This window comes from Heterodontus francisci, chromosome 7 (assembly GCF_036365525.1).
Source record: "Heterodontus francisci isolate sHetFra1 chromosome 7, sHetFra1.hap1, whole genome shotgun sequence".
Taxonomy (NCBI): domain Eukaryota; kingdom Metazoa; phylum Chordata; class Chondrichthyes; order Heterodontiformes; family Heterodontidae; genus Heterodontus; species Heterodontus francisci.
In genome coordinates this window covers 4,126,157-4,149,981 of record NC_090377.1, presented here as the reverse complement: position 1 = coordinate 4,149,981, position 23,825 = coordinate 4,126,157, and the positions used below count along the sequence as shown (strand labels likewise).

The 23,825-nt window shown below is 54.9% G+C and overlaps 1 protein-coding gene across 1 annotated transcript in view; it reads left to right on the top strand.

The window, feature by feature from the left end:
- The window catches only part of LOC137371801 (acidic phospholipase A2 HTe-like), a 69,779-nt gene extending 46,171 nt beyond the window's left edge, over nucleotides 1-23,608 (top strand). Inside the window, exons 3-4 of the mRNA XM_068034682.1 lie at nucleotides 22,458-22,582; nucleotides 23,481-23,608. Of these exons, the coding sequence (XP_067890783.1) occupies nucleotides 22,458-22,582; nucleotides 23,481-23,608 (253 nt within the window). The remainder of the gene's footprint in view (nucleotides 1-22,457; nucleotides 22,583-23,480) is intronic.
- Nucleotides 23,609-23,825: the final 217 nt, after the last annotated feature.

Sequence of the window (23,825 nt, the reverse complement as noted above, 5' to 3'; positions counted from 1 at the left end):
CATCACTGACCATTGTGTTACCCACTGTCCTGGGGGTCATCACTGACCGTCGCATTACCCACTGTCCTGAGGGTCATCACTGACCGTCGCATTACCCACTGTCCTGAGGGTCATCACTGACCATCGCATTACCCACTGTCCTGAGGGTCATCACTGACCGTCGCATTACCCACTGTCCTGAGGGTCATCACTGACCGTCGCGTTACCCATTGTCCTGGGGGTCATCACTGACCATCGCATTACCCACTGTCCTGAGGGTCATCACTGACCATCGCGTTACCCACTGTCCTGGGGGTCATCACTGACCATCGCATTACCCACTGTCCTGAGGGTCATCACTGACCATCGCATTACCCACTGTCCTGAGGGTCATCACTGACCATCGCGTTACCCATTGTCCTGGGGGTCATCACTGACCATCGCGTTACCCATTGTCCTGGGGGTCATCACTGACCATCACATTACCCTCTGTCCTGAGGGTCATCACTGACCATCGCATTACCCATTGTCCTGAGGGTCATCACTGACCATCGCATTACCCTCTGTCCTGGGGGTCATCACTGACCATCGCATTACCCATTGTCCTGAGGGTCATCACTGACCATCTCGTTACCCATTGTCCTGAGGGTCATCACTGACCATCGCATTACCCTCTGTCCTGGGGGTCATCACTGACCATCGCATTACCCACTGTCCTGAGGGTCATCTCTGACCATCGCATTACCCTCTGTCCTGGGGGTCATCTCTGACCATCGCATTACCCACTGTCCTGAGGGTCATCTCTGACCATCGCATTACCCTCTGTCCAGGGGGTCATCACTGACCATCTCGTTACCCACTGTCCTGAGGGTCATCACTGACCATCGCGTGTCCCACTGTCCTGGGGGTCATCACTGACCATCGCATTACCCACTGTCCTGGGAGTCATCACTGACCATCGCATTACCCACTGTCCTGAGGGTCATCACTGACCATCGCGTTACCCGTTGTCCTGAGGGTCATCACTGACCGTCGCGTTACCCACTGTCCTGAGGGTCATCACTGACCATCGCGTTACCCATTGTCCTGAGGGTCATCACTGACCGTCGCATTACCCACTGTCCTGAGGGTCATCACTGACCGTCGCATTACCCACTGTCCTGAGGGTCATCACTGACCATCGCGTTACCCACTGTCCTGAGGGTCATCACTGACCATCGCGTTACCCATTGTCCTGAGGGTCATCACTGACCGTCGCGTTACCCACTGTCCTGGGGGTCATCACTGACCATCGCAATAGCCACTGTCCTGGGGGCCATCACTGATCGTCGCGTTACCCACTGTCCTGAGGGTCATCACTGACCATTGTGTTACCCTCTGTCCTGAGGGTCATCACTGACCATCGCATTACCCACTGTCCTGGGGTTCATCACTGACCATCGCATTACCCACTGTCCTGAGGGTCATCACTGACCGTCGCATTACCCACTGTCCTGGGGGTCATCACTGACCATCGCGTCACCCACTGTCCTGAGGGTCATCACTGACCATCGCATTACCCACTGTCCTGGGGGCCATCACTGACCATCGCGTCACCCACTGTCCTGAGGGTCATCACTGACCATCGCATTACCCACTGTCCTGGGGGTCATCACTGACCATCGCATTACCCACTGTCCTGGGGGTCATCACTGACCATCGCGTCACCCACTGTCCTGAGGGTCATCACTGACCATCGCATTACCCACTGTCCTGAGGGTCATCACTGACCATCGCATTACCCACTGTCCTGGGGGTCATCACTGACCATCGCGTCACCCACTGTCCTGAGGGTCATCACTGACCATCGCATTACCCACTGTCCTGGGGGTCATCACTGACCATCGCATTACCCACTGTCCTGGGGGTCATCACTGACCATCGCATTACCCACTGTCCTGGGGGTCATCACTGACCATCGCATTACCCACTGTCCTGAGGGTCATTGCTCCATTTTCTAAATCTCCAGAATTGGTCTAGAGTCTCAAGGAATTCGAGATAAATCTCTCCGACATTGCTCCCAGCAACTCAGGAGAATAATCATAGCGACTTTAAAACAAATATTGTTTTGTTTTCATTTTATTTGACCCTGTTTCCCTATTAGTTATAAAAATATTGGAAGGGGGAGGTGGTGAATAGCTGTCTGATCAGGTGGGGTGGTTAGAACTGGGAGGGTCACCTGATGAAACCTCCAGGAATATTCCTGGTGGACACAGTGACTGACCCTGCTGCTGGAGTAAAAACACTCAGAGGATGGGACTGGGTGGAGCAACAGGAATCCAGACACAGTCTCACACTGAGCTCTGCAAACTCACAGCACAGCACGGGTTAGAAACTGGAACAGTCAGCACACTGTCCTGAGCATCATCACGGACTACAGGAAAATGTGAGTGAGTGTGTGAGTGTGAGAGAGAATGAGTGTGAGAAAGTGAGTGAGAGAGAATTAATGTCTCAGTGTGAGATAGAGAGTGAGTGAATGTGAGATAGAGTTTGTGTGTACGAGTGAGAGTGAATGTGTTCAGTGTGAGAGATAGTGAGTGTCTGTGTGTGTAAGAGAGAGTGTGTGTGAATGTGAAAGAGAGTGTGTGTGAGAGAGAGAATGAGAGACTGTGGGTTTGAGGGACACTAAGTGTGTGAGAGCGAGTGAGTGCGTGAGAGCGAGTGAGCGCGTGAGAGCGAGTGAGCGCGTGAGAGCGAGTGAGCGTGTGAGAGCGAGTGAGCATGTGAGAAAGAGTGAGCATGTGAGAGAGAGTGAGTGTGTGAGAGAGAGAGAGTGAGTGTGTGAGAGTGAGTGAGTGTGTGAGAGTGAGTGAGTGTGTGAGAGTGAGAGAGTGAGTGTGTGAGAGTGAGAGAGTGAGTGTGTGAGAGAGAGAGAGTGAGTGTGTGAGAGAGAGAGTGAGTGTGTGAGAGAGAGAGTGAGTGTGTGAGAGTGAGTGAGTGAGTGTGTGAGAGTGAGTGAGTGAGTGTGTGAGAGTGAGAGAGTGAGTGTGCGAGAGAGAGTGAAAATGTATGATAGAGAGAGAGTGAATGAGAGCAAGCGTATGTGAGAGAGAGAGTGAATGTGTGAGAGAGAGAGAGAATGTGTGAGAGAGAGAGAGAATGTGTGAGAGAGAGAGAGAGAGTGTGTAAGAGAGAGAGAAAGAGTGAGAGAGAGAGAGTGAGTGTGAGAGAGAGAGAGGGTGTGTGTGAGAGAGAGGGAGTGTGTAAGAGAGAGTGAAAGTGTGAGATAGAGAGAGTGAGAGAGTGAGCGTGCAAGAGAGAGTGAAAGTGTGAGATAGAGAGAGAGAGTGTGAGAGAGAGAGAGTGTATGAGAGAGAGTGAGTGAGTGTGTGTGACAGAGAGTGAGTGTGTGTGACAGAGAGTGAGTGTGTGAGAGAGAGAGTGAGTGTGTGAGAGAGAGAGTGAATGTGTGAGAGAGAGAGTGAGTGTGTGAGAGAGGAAGAGTGAGTGTAAGGGAGAGAGAGAGTGTAAGGGAGAGAGAGTGAGCGTGTGCGAGAGAGTGAGCGTGTGCGAGAGAGTGAGCGTGTGAGAGAGAGAATGAGTGTGTGTGAGAGAGAGAGTGAGTGTGTGAGAGAGACTGAGTGTGTGTGAGAGAGAGTGTGTGTGTGAGAGAGAGTGTGAAAGAGAGAAAGAGAGAGAGAGTGAGTGTGTCAGAGGGAGGGAGCCTGAGAGAGAGAGAGTGAACGTGAGAGAGAGTGAGTGTGTGAGAGAGAGTGAGCGTGTGAGAGTGAGCATGTGAGAGAGAGAGTGAGTGTAAGAGAGAGAGTGAGTGTGAGAGAGTGAGCGTGTGAGAGAGAGAGTGAGTGTGAGAGAGTGAGCCTGTGAGAGAGAGACTTAGTGTGTGTGAGAGAGAGCGTGTGTGAGAGTGAGCGTGTGAGAGAGTGTGCGTGAGAAAGAGAGAGTGTGCGTGAGAAAGAGAGAGTGAGCGTGAGTGAGAGAGTGTGAGAGAGTGAGAGTGTGAGAGAGTGAGCGTGAGAGAGAGTGAGCGTGAGAGAGAGTGAGCGTGAGAGAAAGTGAGCGTGAGAGAAAGTGAGCGTGAGAGAGCGGGCGTGTGACAGAGAGAGCGGGCGTGTGACAGAGAGAGCGGGCGTGTGACAGAGAGAGTGAGTGTGTGAGAGACAGAGTGTGTGTGAGAGTGAGCGTGAGAGAGAGAGAGCGTGAAAGAGAGAGAGAGAGAGAGAGTGAGCATGAGAGAGAGAGAGTGAGCATGAGAGAGAGAGAGTGAGCGTGTGAGAGCGAGTGAGCGTGAGAGAGAGAGTGAGTGTGTGAGAGAGTGAGCATGTGAGAGAGTGAGTGTGAGAGTGTGAGAGAGAGAGAGAGAGAGTGTGTGTGAGAGAGAGAGAGTGAGTGTGTGAGAGAGAGAGAGTGAGTGTGTGAGAGAGAGAGAGTGAGTGTGTGAGAGAGAGAGAGTGAGTGTGTGTGACAGAGAGTGAGTGTGTGAGAGAGAGAGTGAGTGTGTGAGAGAGAGAGTGAGTGTGTGAGAGAGAGAGTGTAAGGGAGAGAGAGAGTGTAAGGGAGAGAGAGAGTGAGCGTGTGCGAGAGAGAGAGTGAGCGTGTGCGAGAGAGTGAGCGTGTGAGAGAGAGAATGAGTGTGTGAGAGAGACTGAGTGTGTGTGAGAGAGAGTGTGTGTGTGAGAGTGAGTGTGAAAGAGAGAAAGAGAGAGAGAGTGAGTGTGTCAGAGGGAGGGAGCCTGAGAGAGAGAGAGTGAACGTGAGAGAGAGTGAGTGTGTGAGAGAGAGTGAGCGTGTGAGAGTGAGCGTGTGAGAGTGAGCGTGTGAGAGTGAGCGTGTGAGAGAGAGAGTGAGCGTAAGAGAGAGAGAGTGAGTGTGAGAGAGTGAGTGTGAGAGAGTGAGTGTGAGAGAGTGAGTGTGAGAGAGTGAGCGTGTGAGAGAGAGTGAGCCAGTGAGAGAGAGACTTAGTGTGTGTGAGAGCGTGTGTGTGTGAGAGCGTGTGTGTGTGAGAGCGTGTGTGAGAGAGAGTGAGCGTGAGTGAGAGAGAGTGAGCGTGAGTGAGAGAGAGTGAGCGTGAGTGAAAGAGAGTGAGCGTGAGAGAGAGTGAGCGTGAGAGAAAGTGAGCATGAGAGAGAGAGCGGGCGTGTGACAGAGAGAGCGGGCGTGTGACAGAGAGAGCGGGCGTGTGACAGAGAGAGTGAGCGTGTGAGAGAGTGAGCATGTGAGAGAGTGAGCGTGTGAGAGAGTGTGTGTGAGAGAGAGCGTGAAAGAGAGAGAGAGTGAGCATGTGAGAGAGTGAGCGTGTGAGAGAGTGAGCGTGAGAGAGAGAGTGAGCGTGTGAGAGAGTGAGCGTGTGAGAGAGTGAGCGTGTGAGAGAGTGAGCATGTGAGAGGGTGAGTGTGAGAGAGAGAGAGTGAGCGTGCAAGAGAGAGTGAGCGTGCAAGAGAGAGTGAGCGTGCAAGAGAGAGTGAGCGTGCGAGAGAGTGAGCGTGCGAGAGAGAGTGTGTGTGTGAGAGAGTGAGCGTGAGAGAGAGTGAGCATGTAAGAGAGTGAGCATGTGAGAGAGAGAGAGAGTGAGCGTGCGAGAGAGTGAGCGTGAGAGAGAGTGAGCGTGAGAGAGAGTGAGCATGTGAGAGAGTGAGCGTGAGAGAGAGAGAGAGTGAGCGTGAGAGAGAGAGAGAGTGAGCGTGTGAGAGAGTGAGCGTGAGAGTGAGAGAGCGTGAGAGTGAGAGTGAGCGTGAGAGTGAGAGAGAGCATGTGAGAGAGAGTGAGCATGTGAGAGAGAGAGTGAGCGTGAGAGAAAGAGTGAGCGTGAGAGAGTGAGCATGTGAGAGAGAGTGAGCGTGAGAGAGAGAGTGAGCGTGAGAGAGAGAGAGTGAGCGTGAGAGAGAGAGAGTGAGCGTGAGAGGGAGCATGAGTGTGAGAGAGTGAGTTTTAGAGAGTGAGCCTGTGAGAGAGAGTGAGTGTGAGAGAGAGAGTGAGCGTGAGAGAGTGAGTTTTAGAGAGTGAACGTGTGAGAGGGTGTGAGCCTGGGAGAGAGTGAGCAAGTGAGAGAGTGAGCAAGTGAGAGATAGAGTGAGTGTGAGAAAGAGAGAGTGAGCGTGAGAGAGTGAGCGTGAGAGAGAGTGAGTGTGTGAGAGTGAGCGTGAGAGAGAGTGAGTGTGTGAGTGAGAGTGAGTGTGAGAGAGAGAGTGAGTGTGAGAGAGTGATTTTTAGAGAGTGAGCGTGAGAGAGAGAGTGAGCATGAGAGAGCGAGAGTGAGCGTGGAGACAGAGAGTGAGTGTGAGAGAGTGAGTTTTAGAAGGTGAGCGTGAGAGAGAGAGTGAGCGTGGTGAGAGAGAGTGAGTGTGAGAGAGTGAGTTTTAGAGAGTGAGTGTGAGAAAGAGAGTGAGCGTGAGAGAGTGAGCGTGAGAGAGTGAGCATGAGAGAGAGTGAGTGTGTGAGTGAGAGGGAGAGTGAGCAAGAGTGAGAGTGAGCGAGAGAGAGAGAGAGAGTAAGCAAGAGAGAGAGAGTGAGCGTGAGAGAGAGAGTGAGTGTGAAAGAGTGTGCGTGTGAGAGAGAGAGTGAGCCTGAGAGAACGAGTGGGCGTGAGAGTGAGAGTGAGTGTGAGAGAATCAGAGTGAGAGTGAGTGTGTGAATGAGAGAGAGAGTGAGTGTGAGAGAGTGAGTGAGTGTGAGAGAGTGAGTGTGAGAGAGAGTGGGCGTGAGAGAGAGAGAGTGAACCTGAGAGAGCGAGTGAGCGTGAGAGAGCGAGTGAATGTGAGAGAGTGACTTTTAGAGAGTGAGCGTGAGAGGGAGAGTGATCGTGTGAGTGAGAGAGTGAGCGTGAGAGAGAGTGAGCGTGAGAGAGAGTGAGCGTGAGAGAGAGTGAGCGTGAGAGAGAGAGTGAGTGTGTGTGAGAGAGAGTGAGTGTGTGTGAGAGAGAGTGAGTGTTTGAGAGAGGGAGAAAGAGTGAGTGTGTGAGAGAGGGAGAAAGAGTGAGTGTGTGAGAGAGGGAGAAAGAGTGAGTGTGTGAGAGAGAGTATAAGGGAGAGAGAGAGTATAAGGGAGAGAGAGAGTGTAAGGGAGAGAGAGAGTGAGCGTGTGCGAGAGAGTGAGTGTGTGCGAGAGAGTGAGCGTGTGAGAGAGAGAATGAGCGTGTGTGAGAGAGAGTGAGTGTGTGAGTGACAGTGAGTGTGTAAGAGAGACTGAGTGTGTGTGAGAGAGAGTGTGTGTGTGTGAGAGTGAGTGTGAAAGAGAGAGAGAGTGAGTGTGTCAGAGGCAGGGAGCCTGAGAGAGAGAGAGTGAACGTGAGAGAGAGTGAGTGTGTGAGAGAGAGTGAGCGTGTGAGAGTGAGCGTGTGAGAGAGAGAGTGAGCGTAAGAGAGAGAGAGTGAGTGTGAGAGAGTGAGCGTGTGAGAGAGAGTGAGCCTGTGAGAGAGAGACTTAGTGTGTGTGAGAGAGAGCGTGTGTGAGAGAGAGCGTTTGTGAGAGAGAGCGTTTGTGAGAGTGAGCGTGTGAGAGAGAGAGAGTGAGCGTGAGTGAGAGAGCGTGAGAGAGAGTGAGCGTGAGAGAGAGTGAGCGTGAGAGAAAGTGAGCATGAGAGAGAGAGCGGGCGTGTGACAGAGAGAGTGAGTGTGTGTGAGAGTGAGCGTGAGAGAGAGTGAGCGTGAGAGAGAGAGAGCGTGAAAGAGAGAGAGAGAGAGAGAGAGAGAGTGAGCATGTGAGAGAGAGAGAGTGAGCGTGAGAGAGAGAGAGTGAGCGTGAGAGAGAGAGAGTGAGTGTGTGAGAGAGAGTGAGCGTGAGAGAGAGAGTCAGCATGTGAGAGAGTGAGCGTGTGAGAGAGAGAGAGTGAGCGTGTGAGAGAGAGTGAGCGTGTGAGAGAGAGTGAGCGTGTGAGAGAGTGAGCGTGAGAGAGAGTGAGCGTGAGAGACAGAGAGAGCATATTAGATTAGATTAGATTAGAGATACAGCACTGAAACAGGCCCTTCGGCCCACCGAGTCTGTGCCGAACATCAACCACCCATTTATACTAATCCTACACTAATCCCATATTCCTACCAAACATCCCCACCTGTCCCTATATTTCCCTACCACCTACCTATACTAGTGACAATTTATAATGGCCAATTTACCTACCAACCTGCAAGTCTTTTGGCTTATGGGAGGAAACCGGAGCACCCGGAGAAAACCCACGCAGACACAGGGAGAACTTGCAAACTCCACACAGGCAGTACCCGGAATCGAACCCGGGTCCCTGGAGCTGTGAGGCTGCGGTGCTAACCACTGCGCCACTGTGCATGTGAGAGAGTGAGCATGTGAGAGAGTGAGCGTGAGAGAGAGAGAGAGTGAGCGTGTGAGAGAGTGAGCGTGAGAGAGTGAGTTTTAGAGAGTGAACGTGTGAGAGGGTGTGAGCCTGAGAGAGAGTGAGCAAGTGAGAGAGTGAGCAAGTGAGAGATAGAGTGAGTGTGAGCGTGAGAGAGTGAGCGTGAGAGAGTGAGCGTGAGAGAGTGAGCGTGAGAGAGAGTGAGTGTGTGAGTGAGAGTGAGTGTGAGAGAGAGAGTGAGTGTGAGAGAGTGAGTTTTAGAGAGTGAGCGTGAGAGAGAGAGTGAGCATGAGAGAGCGAGAGTGAGCGTGGAGACAGAGAGTGAGTGTGAGAGAGTGAGTTTTAGAAGGTGAGCGTGAGAGAGAGAGTGAGCGTGGTGAGAGAGAGTGAGTGTGAGAGAGTGAGTTTTAGAGAGTGAGTGTGAGAAAGAGAGTGAGCGTGAGAGAGTGAGCGTGAGAGAGTGAGCATGAGAGAGAGTGAGTGTGTGAGTGAGAGGGAGAGTGAGCAAGAGTGAGAGTGAGCGAGAGAGAGAGAGAGTAAGCGAGAGAGAGAGAGTGAGCGTGAGAGAGAGAGTGAGTGTGAAAGAGTGTGCGTGTGAGAGAGAGAGTGAGCCTGAGAGAACGAGTGGGCGTGAGAGAGTGAGTGAGTGTGAGAGAGTCAGAGTGAGAGTGAGTGTGTGAATGAGAGAGAGAGTGAGTGTGAGAGAGTGAGTGAGTGTGAGAGAGTGAGTGAGTGTGAGAGAGTGAGTGTGAGAGAGTGAGTGTGAGAGAGAGTGGGCGTGAGAGAGAGAGAGTGAACCTGAGAGAGCGAGTGAGCGTGAGAGAGCGAGTGAATGTGAGAGAGTGACTTTTAGAGAGTGAGCGTGAGAGGGAGAGTGATCGTGTGAGTGAGAGGGAGAGTGTGTGAGAGAGTGAGCGTGAGAGAGAGTGAGCGTGAGAGAGAGAGTGAGCGTGAGAGAGAGAGTGAGCGTGAGAGAGAGATTGAGTGTGAGAGAGAGTGGGAGTGTGAGAGAGTGAGTTTTAGAGAGTGAGAGTGAGGGAGAGAGTGAGAGAGAGTGGGAGTGTGAGAGAGTGAGTTTTAGAGAGTGAGAGTGAGGGAGAGAGTGAGGGAGAGAGTGAGAGTGAGAGTGAGGGAGAGAGTGAGCGAGAGAGAGAGTGAAAGTGTGAGATAGAGAGAGTGAAAGTGTGAGATAGAGAGAGAGAGAGTGTGAGAGAGAGAGAGAGAGAGAGTGAGCGTGCAAGAGAGAGTGAAAGTGTGAGATAGAGAGAGAGAGAGTGAGTGTGTGAGAGAGAGTGAGTGTGTGTGAGAGAGAGTGAGTGTGTGTGAGAGAGAGTGAGTGTGTGAGAGAGGGAGAAAGAGTGAGTGTGTGAGAGAGGGAGAAAGAGTGAGTGTGTGAGAGAGGGAGAAAGAGTGAGTGTGTGAGAGAGAGAGTATAAGGGAGAGAGAGAGTATAAGGGAGAGAGAGAGTGTAAGGGAGAGAGAGAGTGAGCGTGTGCGAGAGAGTGAGCGTGTGCGAGAGAGTGAGCGTGTGCGAGAGAGAATGAGTGTGTGTGAGAGAGAGTGAGTGTGTGAGTGACAGTGAGTGTGTGAGAGAGACTGTGTGTGTGAGAGTGAGTGTGAAAGAGAGAGAGAGTGAGTGTGTCAGAGGGAGGGAGCCTGAGAGAGAGAGAGTGAACGTGAGAGAGAGTGAGTGTGTGAGAGAGAGTGAGCGTGTGAGAGTGAGCGTGTGAGAAAGAGAGTGAGCGTAAGAGAGAGAGAGTGAGTGTGAGAGAGTGAGCGTGTGAGAGAGACTTAGTGTGTGTGAGAGAGAGCGTGTGTGAGAGAGAGTGTGTGTGAGAGAGAGCGTTTGTGAGAGTGAGCGTGTGAGAGAGAGAGAGTGAGCGTGAGTGAGAGAGTGTGAGCGTGAGAGAGAGTGAGCATGAGAGAGAGTGAGCGTGAGAGAAAGTGAGCGGGCGTGTGACAGAGAGAGTGAGTGTGTGTGAGAGTGAGCGTGAGAGAGAGAGAGCGTGAAAGAGAGAGAGAGAGAGAGTGAGCATGTGAGAGAGTGAGCGTGAGAGAGAGAGAGTGAGCGTGAGAGAGAGAGAGTGAGTGTGTGAGAGAGAGTGAGCGTGAGAGAGAGAGTGAGCATGTGAGAGAGTGAGCATGTGAGAGAGTGAGCGTGTGAGAGAGAGAGTGAGCATGCAAGAGAGAGTGAGCGTGTGAGAGAGTGAGCGTGAGAGAGAGAGTGAGTGTGTGAGAGAGTGAGCGTGAGAGACAGAGAGAGCATATTAGATTAGATTAGATTAGAGATACAGCACTGAAACAGGCCCTTCGGCCCACCGAGTCTGTGCCGAACATCAACCACCCATTTATACTAATCCTACACTAATCCCATATTCCTACCAAACATCCCCACCTGTCCCTATATTTCCCTACCACCTACCTATACTAGTGACAATTTATAATGGCCAATTTACCTACCAACCTGCAAGTCTTTTGGCTTGTGGGAGGAAACCGGAGCACCCGGAGAAAACCCACGCAGACACAGGGAGAACTTGCAAACTCCACACAGGCAGTCCCCGGAATCGAACCCGGGTCCCTGGAGCTGTGAGGCTGCGGTGCTAACCACTGCGCCACTGTGCATGTGAGAGAGTGAGCATGTGAGAGAGTGAGCGTGAGACAGAGAGAGAGTGAGCGTGTGAGAGAGAGTGAGCGTGAGAGAGAGAGTGAGCGTGTGAGAGAGTGAGCGTGTGAGAGAGTGAGCGTGTGAGAGAGTGAGCGTGAGAGTGAGAGTGAGCGTGAGAGAAAGAGTGAGCATATGAGAGAGTGAGCATGTGAGAGAGAGAGTGAGCATGTGAGAGAGGGAGTGAGTGTGAGAGAGAGGGAGTGAGTGTGAGAGAGAGAGAGTGAGCGTGAGAGGGAGCGTGAGTGTGAGAGAGTGAGTTTTAGAGAGTGAACGTGTGAGAGGGTGTGAGCCTGAGAGAGAGTGAGCAAGTAAGAGAGTGAGTGTGAGAGAGAGAGTGAGTGTGAGTGTGAGAGAGTGAGTGTGAGTGTGAGAGAGTGAGTGTGAGTGTGAGAGAGAGTGAGCGTGAGAGAGGGAGTGAGTGTGAGAGAGTGAGCTTTAGAGAGTGAGCGTGAGAGAGAGTGAGCATGAGAGAGAGAGAGTGAGCGTGGAGACAGAGAGTGAGTGTGAGAGAGTGAGTTTTAGAAGGTGAGCGTGAGAGAGAGAGTGAGCGTGGTGAGAGAGAGTGAGTGTGAGAGAGTGAGTGTGAGAGAGTGAGTGTGAGAGAGTGAGTGTGAGAGAGTGAGCGTGAGAGAGAGAGTGAGCGTGAGAGAGAGAGTGAGCGTGTGAGTGAGAGTGAGAGTGAGCAAGAGTGAGAGTGAGCGAGAGAGAGAGTGAGAGAGAGAGAGAGTGAGAGAGAGAGAGAGAGTGAGTGTGAGAGAGAGTGAGTGAGAGAGAGAGAGTGAGCGAGAGAGAGAGAGTGAGTGTGAGAGAGAGAGTGAGCCTGAGAGAACGAGTGGGCGTGAGAGAGTGAGTGAGTGTGAGAGAGTGAGAGTGAGTGAGTGTGTGAATGAGAGAGAGAGTGAGTGTGAGAGAGTGGGAGAGTGAGAGAGAGTGAGTGTGAGAGAGAGTGGGCGTGAGAGAGAGAGAGTGAACCTGAGAGAGCGAGTGAGCGTGAGAGAGTGAGTGAATGTGAGAGAGTGACTTTTAGAGAGTGAGCGTGAGAGAGAGAGTGATCGTGTGAGTGAGAGGGAGAGTGTGTGAGAGAGTGAGTGTGAGAGAGTGAGTTTTAGAAGGTGAGCGTGAGAGAGAGAGTGAGCGTGGTGAGAGAGAGTGAGTGTGAGAGAGTGAGTGTGAGAGAGTGAGCGTGAGAGAGAGAGTGAGCGTGAGAGAGAGAGTGAGCGTGTGAGTGAGAGTGAGAGTGAGCAAGAGTGAGAGTGAGCGAGAGAGAGAGTGAGAGAGAGAGAGAGTGAGAGAGAGAGAGAGAGTGAGTGTGAGAGAGAGTGAGCGTGAGAGAGAGATTGAGCGTGAGAGAGAGATTGAGCGTGAGAGAGAGATTGAGTGTGAGAGAGAGTGGGAGTGTGAGAGAGTGAGTTTTAGAGAGTGAGTGTGAGAGAGAGAGTGAGTGTGAGAGAGAGAGTGTGAGAGAGAGTGAAAGTGTGAGATAGAGAGATAGAGAGAGAGTGTGTGAGAGAGAGAGAGAGTGTGTGAGAGAGAGAGAGTGTGTGAGAGAGTGAGCATGTGAGAGAGTGAGTGTGAGAGAGAGAGAGAGTGAGCGTGTGAGAGAGAGTGAAAGTGTGAGATAGAGAGAGTGAGAGAGTGAGCGTGCAAGAGAGAGCGAAAGTGTGAGATAGAGAGAGAGAGAGTGTGTGAGAGAGAGAGAGTGAGTGTGTGAGAGAGAGTGAGCGTGTTTGAGAGAGAGTGAGTGTGTGAGAGAGGGAGAAAGAGTGAGTGTGTGAGAGAGGGAGAAAGAGTGAGTGTGTGAGAGAGGGAGAAAGAGTGAGTGTAAGGGAGAGAGAGAGTGTAAGGGAGAGAGAGATTGAGCGTGTGCAACAGAGTGAGCGTGTGCGAGAGAGTGAGCGTGTGAGAGAGAGAATGAGCGTGTGTGAGAGAGAGTGAGTGTGGAGAGAGAGAGTGAGTGTGGAGAGAGAGAGTGAGTGTGGAGAGAGAGAGTGAGCGTGATAGAGAGAGAGTGAGTGTGTGAGTGAGAGGGAGAGTGAGAGTGAGCGAGAGAGTGAGCGTGAGAGAGAGAGTAAGTGTGTGAGTGAGAGTGAGCAAGAGTGAGAGTGAGTGAGAGTGAGCGTAAGAGAGTGAGCGTGAGAGAGCGAGCGTGAGAGAGTGTGCGTGTGAGAGAGCGAGTGAGCCTGAGAGAGCGAGTGAGCATGAGAGAGCGAGTGAGTGTGAGAGAGAGTGAGCATGAGAAAGAGAGAGTTAGTGTGTGTATGAGAGTGAGTGTGAGAGAGAGAGTGAGTGTGAGAGAGAGAGTGAGTGTGAGAGTGAGAGGGAGCAAGAGTGAGAGTGAGAGGGAGCAAGAGAGAGAGTGAGCGAGAGAGAGAGAGTGAGAGGGAGCAAGAGAGAGAGTGAGTGTGAAAGAGTGTGCGTGTGAGAGAGAGAGTGAGCCTAAGAGAACGAGTGGGCGTGAGAGAGTGAGTGAGTGTGAGAGAGTGAGAGTGAGAGTGAGTGTGTGAATGAGAGAGAGAGTGAACCTGAGAGCGAGTGAGCGTGAGAGAGCGAGTGAATGTGAGAGAGTGACTTTTAGAGAGTGAGCGTGAGAGAGAGAGTGATCGTGTGAGTGAGAGGGAGAGTGAGTGTGAGAGAGTGAGTGTGAGAGAGTGAGTGTGAGAGAGTGAGTGTGAGAGAGTGAGTGTGTGAGAGAGAGATTGAGTGTGAGAGAGAGATTGAGTGTGAGAGAGAGATTGAGTGTGAGAGAGAGTGGGAGTGTGAGAGAGTGAGTTTTAGAGAGTGAGCGTGAGAGAGAGTGAGAGTGAGGGAGAGAGTGAGCGTGAGAGAGAGTGAGTGTGGAGAGAGAGAGTGAGTGTGGAGAGAGAGAGTGAGTGTGGAGAGAGAGAGTGAGCGTGAGTGAGAGAGTGAGCGTGAGTGAGAGAGTGAGCGTGAGTGAGAGAGTGAGCGTGAGAGAGAGTGGGAGCGTGAGAGAGTGGGAGTGTGAGAGAGTTAGTTTTAGAGAGTGAGTTTTAGAGAGTGAGCGTGAGAGTGAGCGTGAGAGTGAGGGAGAGAGTGAGGGAGAGAGTGAGGGAGAGAGTGAGGGAGAGAGTGAGGGATAGAGTGAGGGAGAGAGGGAGAGTGGAGAGAGAGAGTGAGTGTGGAGAGAGAGAGTGAGTGTGGAGAGAGAGAGTGAGTGTGGAGAGAGAGAGTGAGAGAGAGAGAGTGAGAGTGAGAGAGAGAGAGTGAGAGTGAGAGAGAGAGAGTGAGAGTGAGCGTGAGAGAGAGTAAGTGTGTGAGTGAGAGGGAGAGTGAGCGCGAGAGAGTGAGCGCGAGAGAGTGAGCGCGAGAGAGTGAGCGCGAGAGAGTGAGCTTGAGTGTGAGAGAGAGTGAGAGTGAGCGTGAGTGAGAGAGTGAGTGTTTGAGAGAGAGTGAGAGTGAGAGAGTGTGAGAGAGTGTGCGTGAGAGAGACAGTGAGCGTGAGAGAGAGAGTGAGTGTGAGAGAGTGTGCTTATGAGAGAGCGAGTGAGCATGAGAGAGCGAGTGAGTGTGAGAGAGTGTGTTTTAGAGAGTGAGCATGTGAGAGAGAGAGTGAGTGTGAGAGAGTGAGTGAATGTGAGAGACAGAGTGAGCGAGATAGAGAGAGTGAGCGTGATAGAGACAGTGAGCATGAGAGAGTGAGCTTTTGAGAATGAGCGTGAGATAGAGAGTGAGCGTGATAGAGAGAGAGTGAATGTGAGAGACAGAGTAAGCGTGAGAGAGAGATTGAGCTTGAGAGAGAGAGTGTGAGAGAGAGAGTGAGCGTGAGAGAGAGAGAGAGTGAGTTTTAGAGAGTGAGCGTGAGAGAGAGATTGAGCTTGAGAGAGTGAGCGTGAGAGAGAGAGAGTGAGCGTGAGAGAGAGAGAGTGAGTGTGGAGAGAGAGAGTGAGTGTGATAGAGACAGAGTGAACATGAGAGACAGAGTGAGCGTGAGAGACAGAGTGAGCGTGAGAGACAGAGTGAGCCTGTGAGTGAGAGGGAGAGTGAGAGTGAGCGAGAGAGTGAGCGTGAGAGAGAGAGTAAGTGTGTGAGTGAGAGTGAGAGTGAGTGAGAGTGTGAGTGAGCGTGAGAGAGCGAGTGTGAGAGAGCGTGCGTGTGAGAGAGAGAGTGAGCATGAGAGAGCGAGTGAGTGTGAGAGAGAGTGAGCATGAGAAAGAGAGAGTTAGTGTGTGAATTAGAGAGAGTGTGAGAGAAAGAGTGAGTGTGAGAGAGTGAGTGTGAGAGAGAGAGTGAGTGTGAGAGAGAGAATAAGTGTGTGAATGAGAGAGAGAGTGAGCGTGGAGAGAGAGAGTGAGCGTGGAGAGAGAGAGTGAGCCCTTCCCCTCGTCCCCTGCCCTGTGGGACTGGGCCCTTCCCATGTTGTCTGCCCTGTGGGACTGGGCCCTTCCCCTCGTCCCCTGCCCTCTGGGACCGGGCCCTTCCCCTGGTGTCTGCCCTGTGGGACTGGGCCTTTCCCCTGGTGCCTGCCCTGTGGGACTGTGCCCTTCCCTGGTGTCTGCCCTGTGGGACTGGGCCCTTCCCCTGATGTCTGCCCTGTGGGACTGGACCCTTCCCCTGGTGCCCTGCCCTGTGGGACTGGACCCTTCCCCTGGTGTCTGCCCTGTGGGACTGGGCCCTTCCCCTGGTGTCTGCCCTGTGGGACTGGGCCCTTCCCCTGGTGTCTGCCCTGTGGGGCTGTGCCCTTCCCCTGGTGTCTGCCCTGTGGGACTGGGCCCTTCCCCTGGTGTCTGCCCTGTGGGACTGGGCCCTTCCCCTTGTGCCCTGCCCTGTGGGACTGGGCCCTTCCCCTTGTGCCCTGCCCTGTGGGACTGGGCCCTTCCCATGGTGTCTGCCCTGTGGGACTGGGCCCTTCCCCTGGTGTCTTCCCTGTGGGACTGGGCCCTTCCCCTCATCCCCTGCCCTGTGTGATTGCGCCCTTCCCCTGGTGTCTGCCATGTGGGACTGGGCCTTTCCCCTGGTGTCTGCCCTGTGGGACTGGGCCCTTCCCCTCGTCCCCTGCCCTGTGGGACTGGGCCCTTCCCCTGGTGTCTTCCCTGTGGGACTGGGCCCTTCCCCTCGTCCCCTGCCCTGTGGGACTGGGCCCTTCCCCTGGTGTCTGCCCTGTGGGACTGGGCCCTTCCCCTCGTCCCCTGCCCTGTGGGACTGGGCCCTTCCCCTGGTGTCTGCCCTGTGGGACTAGACCCTTCCCCTGGTGTCTGCCCTGTGGGACTGGGCCCTTCCCCTCGTCCCCTGCCCTGTGGGACTGGGCCCTTCCCATGGTGCCTTGCCCTGTGGGACTGGGCCCTTCCTCTGGTGCCTTGCCCTGTGAGACTGGGCCCTTCCCCTGATGTCCTGCCCTGTGGGACTGAGCCCTTCCCCTGGTGTCTGCCCTGTGGGACTGGGCCCTTCCCCTGATGTCCTGCCCTGTGGGACTAGACCCTTCCCCTATTGTCTGCCCTGTGGGACTGGGCCCTTCCCCTGGTCCCCTGCCCTGTGGGACTGGGCCCTTCCCCTGGTGTCTGCCCTGTGGGACTGGGCCTTTCCCCTGTTGTCTGCCCTGTGGGACTGGGCCCTTCACCTCGTCCCCTGCCCTGTGGGACTGGGCCCTTCCCCTGGTGTCTGCCCTGTGGGACTAGACCCTTCCCCTGGTGTCTGCCCTGTGGGACTGGGCCCTTCCCCTCGTCCCCTGCCCTGTGGGACTGGGCCCTTCCCATGGTGCCTTGCCCTGTGGGACTGGGCCCTTCCTCTGGTGCCTTGCCCTGTGAGACTGGGCCCTTCCCCTGATGTCCTGCCCTGTGGGACTGAGCCCTTCCCCTGGTGTCTGCCCTGTGGGACTGGGCCCTTCCCCTGATGTCCTGCCCTGTGGGACTAGACCCTTCCCCTATTGTCTGCCCTGTGGGACTGGGCCCTTCCCCTGGTCCCCTGCCCTGTGGGACTGGGCCCTTCCCCTGGTGTCTGCCCTGTGGGACTGGGCCTTTCCCCTGTTGTCTGCCCTGTGGGACTGGGCCCTTCACCTGGTCCCCTGCCCTGTGGGACTGGGCCCTTCCCCTGGTGTCTGCCCTGTGGGACTGGGCCTTTCCCCTGTTGTCTGCCCTGTGGGACTGGGCCCTTCACCTCGTCCCCTGCCCTGTGGGACTGGACCCTTCCCCTGCTGACCTGCCCTGTGGGACTGGACCCTTCTCCTGGTGTCTGCCCTGTGGGACTGGGCCCTTCCCCTCGTCCCCTGCCCTGTGGGACTGGGCCCTTCCCCTGGTGTCTGCCCTGTGGGACTGGACCCTTCCCCTGGTGTCTGCCCTGTGGGACTGGGCCTTTCCCCTGGTGTCTGCCCTGTGGGACTGGACCCTTCCCCTGGTGTCTGCCCTGTGGGACCGGGCCCTTCCCCTGGTGTCTGCCCTGTGGGACCGGGCCCTTCCCCTGGTGTCTGCCCTGTGGGACTGGACCCTTCCCCTGGTGTCTGCCCTGTGGGACTGGGCCCTTCCCCTGGTGTCTGCCCTGTGGGACTGGACCCTTCCCCTGGTGTCTGCCCTGTGGGACTGGGCCCTTCCCCTGGTGTCTGCCCTGTGGGACTGGACCCTTCCCCTGGTGTCTGCCCTGTGGGACTGGGCCCTTCCCCTGGTGTCTGCCCTGTGGGACTGGGCCCTTCCCCTGGTGTCTGCCCTGTGGGACTGGACCCTTCCCTTGGTGTCTGCCCTGTGGGACTGGGCCCTTACCCTGGAGTCTGCCCTGTGGGACTGGACCCTTCCCCTGGTGTCTGCCCTGTGGGACTGGGCCCTTCCCCTTATCCCCTGCCCTGTGGGACTGGACCCTTCCCCTGGTGTCTGCCCTGTGGGACTGGACCCTTCCCCTGGTGTCTGCCCTGTGGGACCGGGCCCTTCCCCTGGTGTCTGCCCTGTGGGACTGGACCCTTCCCCTGGTGTCTGCCCTGTGGGACTGGGACCTTCCCCTGGTGTCTGCCCTGTGGGACTGGGCCCTTCCCCTCATCCCCTGCCCTGTGGGACTGGGCCCTTCCCCTGGTGTCTGCCCTGTGGGACTGGGACCTTCCCCTGGTGTCTGCCCTGTGGGACTGGGCCCTTCCCCTCATCCCCTGCCCTGTGGGACTGGACCCTTCCCCTGGTGTCTGCCCTGTGGGACTGGGACCTTCCCCTGGTGTCTGCCCTGTGGGACTGGGCCCTTCCCCTCATCCCCTGCCCTGTGGGACTGGACCCTTCCCCTGGTGTCTGCCCTGTGGGACTGGGACCTTCCCCTGGTGTCTGCCCTGTGGGACTGGGCCCTTCCCCTTATCCCCTGCCCTGTGGGACTGGACCCTTCCCCTGGTGTCTGCCCTGTGGGACTGGACCCTTCCCCTGGTGTCTGCCCTGTGGGACTGGGACCTTCCCCTGGTGTCTGCCCTGTGGGACTGGGCCCTTCCCCTCATCCCCTGCCCTGTGGGACTGGGCCCTTCCCCTGGTGTCTGCCCTGTGGGACTGGGCCCTTCCCCTCATCCCCTGCCCTGTGGGACTGGGCCCTTCCCCTGGTGTCTGCCCTGTGGGACCGGGCCCTTCCCCTGGTGCCCTGCCCTGTGGGACTGGGCCCTTCCCCTGGTGTCTGCCCTGTGGGACTGGGCCTTTCCCCTGGTGTCTGCCCTGTGGGACTGAGCCCTTCCCCTGGTGTCTGCCCTGTGGGACTGGGCCTTTCCCCTGGTACCCTGCCATGTAACTGAATATATTGACAGCCCTGCAGTTTAATGTTTGTCCTGACAGGGGCAGTATGAACACAGTTATGCGCCTTCTTTGAGAACTCTGATTTTTGGTTTTCAAAGGTTGATTCACCACCATTGAAGTTCTTTTCAAACTATTAGAAAACTATCTGTGCACAGCATGATCCCACAAACAGCAAAGTGATAATGATCAGATAATCTGTTTTTGTGATGTTAGTTGAGGGATAAATATTGACCTGGACACTGGGGAGAACTCCCCAGCTCTTCATCAAAATAGAGCTGTGGGATCTTTTCTTTGCTCCTGAGAGGACAGGATTGTGGTTTATTCTCAAAACTAAAAGACTCCGACAGTGCGGCACTCCCTCAGTACTCACCCTCTGACAGTGCAGCACTCCCTGAGAACTGACCCTCCGACAGTGCGGCACTCCCTCAGTACTCACCCTCCGACAGTGCAGCACTCCCTCAGTACTGACCCTCCGACAGTGCAGCACTCCCTCAGTACTGACCCTCCGACAGTGCAGCACTCCCTGAGTACTGACCCTCCGACAGTGCAGCACTCCCTCAGTACTCACCCTCTGACAGTGCAGCACTCCCTCAGTACTGACCCTCCGACAGTGCAGCACTCCCTGAGTACTGACCCTCCGACAGTGCAGCACTCCCTCAGTACTCACCCTCTGACAGTGCAGCACTCCCTCAGTACTGACCCTCCGACAGTGCGGCTCTCCCTCAGTACTCACCCTCTGACAGTGCAGCACTACCTCAGTACTGACCCTCCGACAGTGCAGCACTCCCTCAGTACTGACCCTCCGACAGTGCGGCACTCCCTCAGTACTGACCCTCCGACAGTGCGGCACTCCCTCAGTACTCACCCTCTTACAGTGCAGCACTCCCTCAGTACTGAGCCTCTGACAGGGCAGCATTTCCTCAGTACTGCCCCTCCGACAGTGCAGCAATCACTCAGTACTGACCCTCCGACAGTACAGCGCTCCCTCAGTCCTGACCCTCCGACAGGGCAGCACTCCCTCAGTACTGACCCTCTGACAGTGCAGCACTCCCTCAGTACTGACCCTCTGACAGTGCAGCACTCCCTCAGTACTGACCCTCTGACAGTGCAGCACTCCCTCAGTACTGACCCTCTGACAGTGCAGCGCTCGCTCAGTACTGACCCTCTGACAGTGCCGCACTCCTCAGTACTGACCCTCTGACACTCCAGCATTCCTTCAGTACTGACCCTCCGACAGGGCAGCACTCCCTCAGTACTCACCCTCTGACACTCCAGCATTCCCTCAGTCCTGACCCTCCGACAGTACAGCGCTCCCTCAGTCCTGACCCTCCGACAGGGCAGCACTCCCTCAGTACTCACCCTCTGACACTCCAGCATTCCCTCAGTCCTGACCCTCCGACAGTACAGCGCTCCCTCAGTCCTGACCCTCCGACAGTGCAGCACTCCCTCAGTACTGACCTCCCGACAGTGCAGCACTCCCTCAGTACTGACCTCCCGACAGTGCAGCACTCCCTCAGTACTGACCTCCCGACAGTGCAGCACTTCCTCAGCTCTGACAGTCTGACAGTGCAGCACTCTCTCAGTACTGACCCTCCGACAGTACAGCACTCCCTCAGTCCTGACCCTCCAACAGGGCAGCACTCCCTCAGTACTGACCCTCTGACACTCCAGCATTCCTTCAGTACTGCCCCTCCGACAGTGCAGCACTCCCTCAGTACTGACCCTCTGACAGTGCAGCACTCACTCAGTACTGACCTCCCGACAGTACAGCACTCCCTCAGTACTGACCCTCCGACAGTGCAGCACTCCCTCAGTACTGACCCTCTGATAGTGCAGCCCTCCCTCAGTCCTGACCCTCTGATCGTACAGCACTCCCTCAGTACTGACCCTCCGACAGTACAGCGCTCCCTCAGTCCTGACCCTCCGACAGTGCAGCACTCCCTCAGTACTGACCCTCCGACAGTGCAGCGCTCCCTCAGTACTGACCCTCCGACAGTACAGCGCTCCCTCAGTCCTGACCCTCCGACAGTGCAGCGCTCCCTCAGTCCTGACCCTCCGACAGTGCGGCTCTCCCTCAGTACTCACCCTCTGACAGTGCAGCACTACCTCAGTACTGACCCTCCGACAGTGCAGCACTCCCTCAGTACTGACCCTCCGACAGTGCGGCACTCCCTCAGTACTGACCCTCCGACAGTGCGGCACTCCCTCAGTACTCACCCTCTTACAGTGCAGCACTCCCTCAGTACTGAGCCTCCGACAGGGCAGCATTTCCTCAGTACTGCCCCTCCGACAGTGCAGCAATCACTCAGTACTGACCCTCCGACAGTACAGCGCTCCCTCAGTCCTGACCCTCCGACAGGGCAGCACTCCCTCAGTACTGACCCTCTGACAGTGCAGCACTCCCTCAGTACTGACCCTCTGACAGTGCAGCACTCCCTCAGTACTGACCCTCTGACAGTGCAGCACTCCCTCAGTACTGACCCTCTGACAGTGCAGCACTCCCTCAGTACTGACCCTCTGACAGTGCAGCACTCCCTCAGTACTGACCCTCTGACAGTGCCGCACTCCTCAGTACTGACCCTCTGACACTCCAGCATTCCTTCAGTACTGACCCTCCGACAGGGCAGCACTCCCTCAGTACTCACCCTCTGACACTCCAGCATTCCCTCAGTCCTGACCCTCCGACAGTACAGCGCTCCCTCAGTCCTGACCCTCCGACAGTGCAGCACTCCCTCAGTACTGACCCTCCGACAGTGCAGCGCTCCCTCAGTACTGACCCTCCGACAGTACAGCGCTCCCTCAGTCCTGACCCTCCGACAGTGCAGCGCTCCCTCAGTCCTGACCCTCCGACAGTGCAGCACTTCCTCAGCTCTGACAGTCTGACAGTGCAGCACTCTCTCAGTACTGACCCTCCGACAGTACAGCACTCCCTCAGTCCTGACCCTCCAACAGGGCAGCACTCCCTCAGTACTGACCCTCTGACACTCCAGCATTCCTTCAGTACTGCCCCTCCGACAGTGCAGCACTCCCTCAGTACTGACCCTCTGACAGTGCAGCACTCCCTCAGTACTGACCCTCTGACAGTGCAGCACTCCCTCAGTCCTGACCCTCCAACAGGGCAGCACTCCCTCAGTACTGACCCTCTGACACTCCAGCATTCCTTCAGTACTGCCCCTCCGACAGTGCAGCACTCCCTCAGTACTGACCCTCTGACAGTGCAGCACTCCCTCAGTACTGACCCTCTGACAGTGCAGCACTCCCTCAGTCCTGACCCTCCAACAGGGCAGCACTCCCTCAGTACTGACCCTCTGACACTCCAGCATTCCTTCAGTACTGCCCCTCCGACAGTGCAGCACTCCCTCAGTACTGACCCTCCGACAGTGCAGCACTTCCTCAGCTCTGACAGTCTGACAGTGCAGCGCTCCCTCAGTACTGACCCTCTGACAGTGCAGCACTCCCTCAGTACTGACCCTCCGACAGTGCAGCACTCCCTCAGTACTGACCCTCCGACAGTGCAGCACTCCCTCAGTACTGACCCTCTGACAGTGCAGCACTCCCTCAGTACTGACCCTCTGACAGTGCAGCACTCACTCAGTACTGACCCTCCAACAGGGCAGCACTCCCTCAGTACTGACCCTCTGACACTCCAGCATTCCTTCAGTACTGCCCCTCCGACAGTGCAGCACTCCCTCAGTACTGACCCTCTGACAGTGCAGCACTCACTCAGTACTGACCCTCCGACAGTACAGCGCTCCCTCAGTACTGACCCTCTGACAATTCCTTGCTCTCCTTGTATTGACCAATGATATCTGTCTTTCTCCTAGGTGTTGCTGGCAGCACGATATTTGTTACGGGAAGATTAAGTTGGAAGAAAAGTGCCACTGGTACGAGTACCCGTACTGGACCCAGTACTCCTGGAGTTGTAACCGAGGCCATTATCTCAGTTGTTGTAAGTGAAGGACAGCAGGTGGGGAGCTGCGTGTGTGGTGAACAGGGTGTTCTCAGGATATCTTATCCCTAAATAGGCTCACACTCCCTGACCTACAACTACCCAAAGGCTTAGCGTCTGAATAAGAGAGTTTTCAGCAGTGTTGGAGGCCCTTCGGCCCATCCTGCCTGTGCTAGGTCCTCAAACTGGAGCTCTTAACTTTAAAGCTATACCTCTGCCCTTTCTCTGTGAACTTTAATATTGTGCCTTTTCAAATTCTTGCCCAATTCACTTGTAAATGATGTTGCTTTCTCTGCCTCAGTTGCTTCTCGCAGTAAGGCATTACTAATTTACTATTGAATCTGCTTCCACCGCCCTTTCAGGCAGCGCGTTCCAGATCACAACAACTCACTGCGTTAAAAAACATTCTCCTCGTCTCCCCCTCTCTGGTTCTTTTGAGATCACCTTAAATCTGTGTCCTCTGGTTACTGACCCTCCAGCCATTGGAAACTGTTTCTCCTCATTTACTCTTTCAAAATTCAATGATTTTGAACACTTCTATTAAATCTCCCTTTTACCTTCTCTGCTCTAAGGAGAACAATCCCAGCCACTCCTGAATCTCCAGTCTCTCCACATTAACTGAAGTCCCTCATCCCTGGAACCTTTCTGGTAAATCTCCTCTGCACCCTCTCGAAGGCTTTGAAATCCTTCCTAAAGTGTGGAGCCCAGAAATGGACACAATCCTCCAGCTGGTTGCAAGTTAAGACACAGGCAGCAGAGTTTTCGATGAGCTGAAGTTTACGGAGGGTAGAATGCTGGAGGCTGGCCAGGAGAGCACAGGGAATAGTTGAGGTAACAAAGGATGGAAAAGTGTTTTCCAGATGTTGGTCATTAACACCTGACCTCACTCTCTCACCAGCCGATCCGAAGGACACTTGCGGCCGGGCGATTTGCAACTGTGATAAACATCTGGTGGATTGCTTTTCCAAAGCCAAGTATGACCCTGAGCTGAAGGGCATCAACAAGGCCGTGATGTGTAAACCCTGACCTGACAATCCGTCGTCATCCTGCTCATTCATGATCTTGGTGCAAGACTCAGAGAAGGAGCCACAATGCGAATTCACAGGGCTCGTTAGAAAGCAAAATCAGCCTACCTCCTGCAAAACCTAACCACAATCACAGGTCAATGCTTAGCGTAGAGTGTAAAAACATGTCCAAGTAGATAGGCACAGCAGAGCAAAGAGTGTGTCAGGAGCAGGAAAAA